The sequence below is a fragment of the Opisthorchis viverrini genome, assembly GCF_000715545.1.
Source record: "Opisthorchis viverrini unplaced genomic scaffold scaffold12552, whole genome shotgun sequence".
NCBI classification, from domain to species: domain Eukaryota; kingdom Metazoa; phylum Platyhelminthes; class Trematoda; order Opisthorchiida; family Opisthorchiidae; genus Opisthorchis; species Opisthorchis viverrini.
Window position 1 is genome coordinate 1 of NW_008757541.1, and position 878 is coordinate 878.

At 44.5% G+C, this 878-nt stretch overlaps 1 protein-coding gene across 1 annotated transcript; it reads right to left on the minus strand.

Annotated features, from left to right (window-relative positions):
• Nucleotides 1-30: 30 nt before the first annotated feature.
• On the minus strand, nucleotides 31-231 carry T265_16114 (hypothetical protein; the record flags this gene model as incomplete). Its single annotated transcript, XM_009179633.1, has 1 exon — nucleotides 31-231. A coding segment is annotated over one exon (201 nt), but the record flags the coding sequence as incomplete, so codon positions are not given.
• Nucleotides 232-878: the final 647 nt, after the last annotated feature.

The window sequence follows — 878 nt, forward strand, 5'->3', positions numbered from 1 at the left end:
AAAAGCGAATTCCAACCCGTTACCTACTTGCCATGAACGGAAAGCCCAACTCCGCCACCCATTGTTATCCCATCCAGTAGTGCTATGAAGGGTTTCGACAAGGTACCTATGAGATGGTTTAACTGGTACTCTTCCCGAAAGAAGGATTGTGCTAATGTGTCCTTTGCTGTAGCGACGTCCACCACTGATCGAACGTCTCCACCGGCACAGAATGCCTTGGTCCCAGTACCTTCTATAATGACATGCGAAATCTAACTATATGATCATGCGTTTGAAACTCACTGATGCGCTTTCATTCCACTTCTTCAGTCGGGGATATATACACCTGATCATTGGCAGGTTCACTGAGTTCAGAACCTTCGGACGATTGAGTGTTATTATGCCACATGATTTAAATTCTGTGAGAATGACTGAGCTATCTTGAGAAGAATTTCTGACGTTCGGAACGAGACGTAAAGCTTTAAATCTATATATGGCATGTGATGGTGAAAATCCAGTGAACATTCTGAGACAGTGAAACGCAAAGGATGCCCTACTGTTCAATCGGATGTGCAAACAGATCGGTTCACGCAAACAGCTGAAAAAAGAAGATAAGAATGAGTTTCGTCTCGAAGACCGACCGAAAGCATCCAGTGTAAGCATTTTAACGCGGACTAAGGTAAATGTGCCTTCAGTTTCTATCTCGACGCAGTGGCTGAGCAAAATGGCTTTAATTACCCGCTTGAAAAGAGAGGTAAGGAGTATTCTTCCAACCAGCATAAAGTTGTGGGTCAGACTGCAATCCAATTCAAATCAGTTTATCAGCTATAAACAGTGCACCGTGGCATATTGGGTCCAGCTTCCACAGTCTCGATCACCGGAAAACAGGAGTGTGGGGC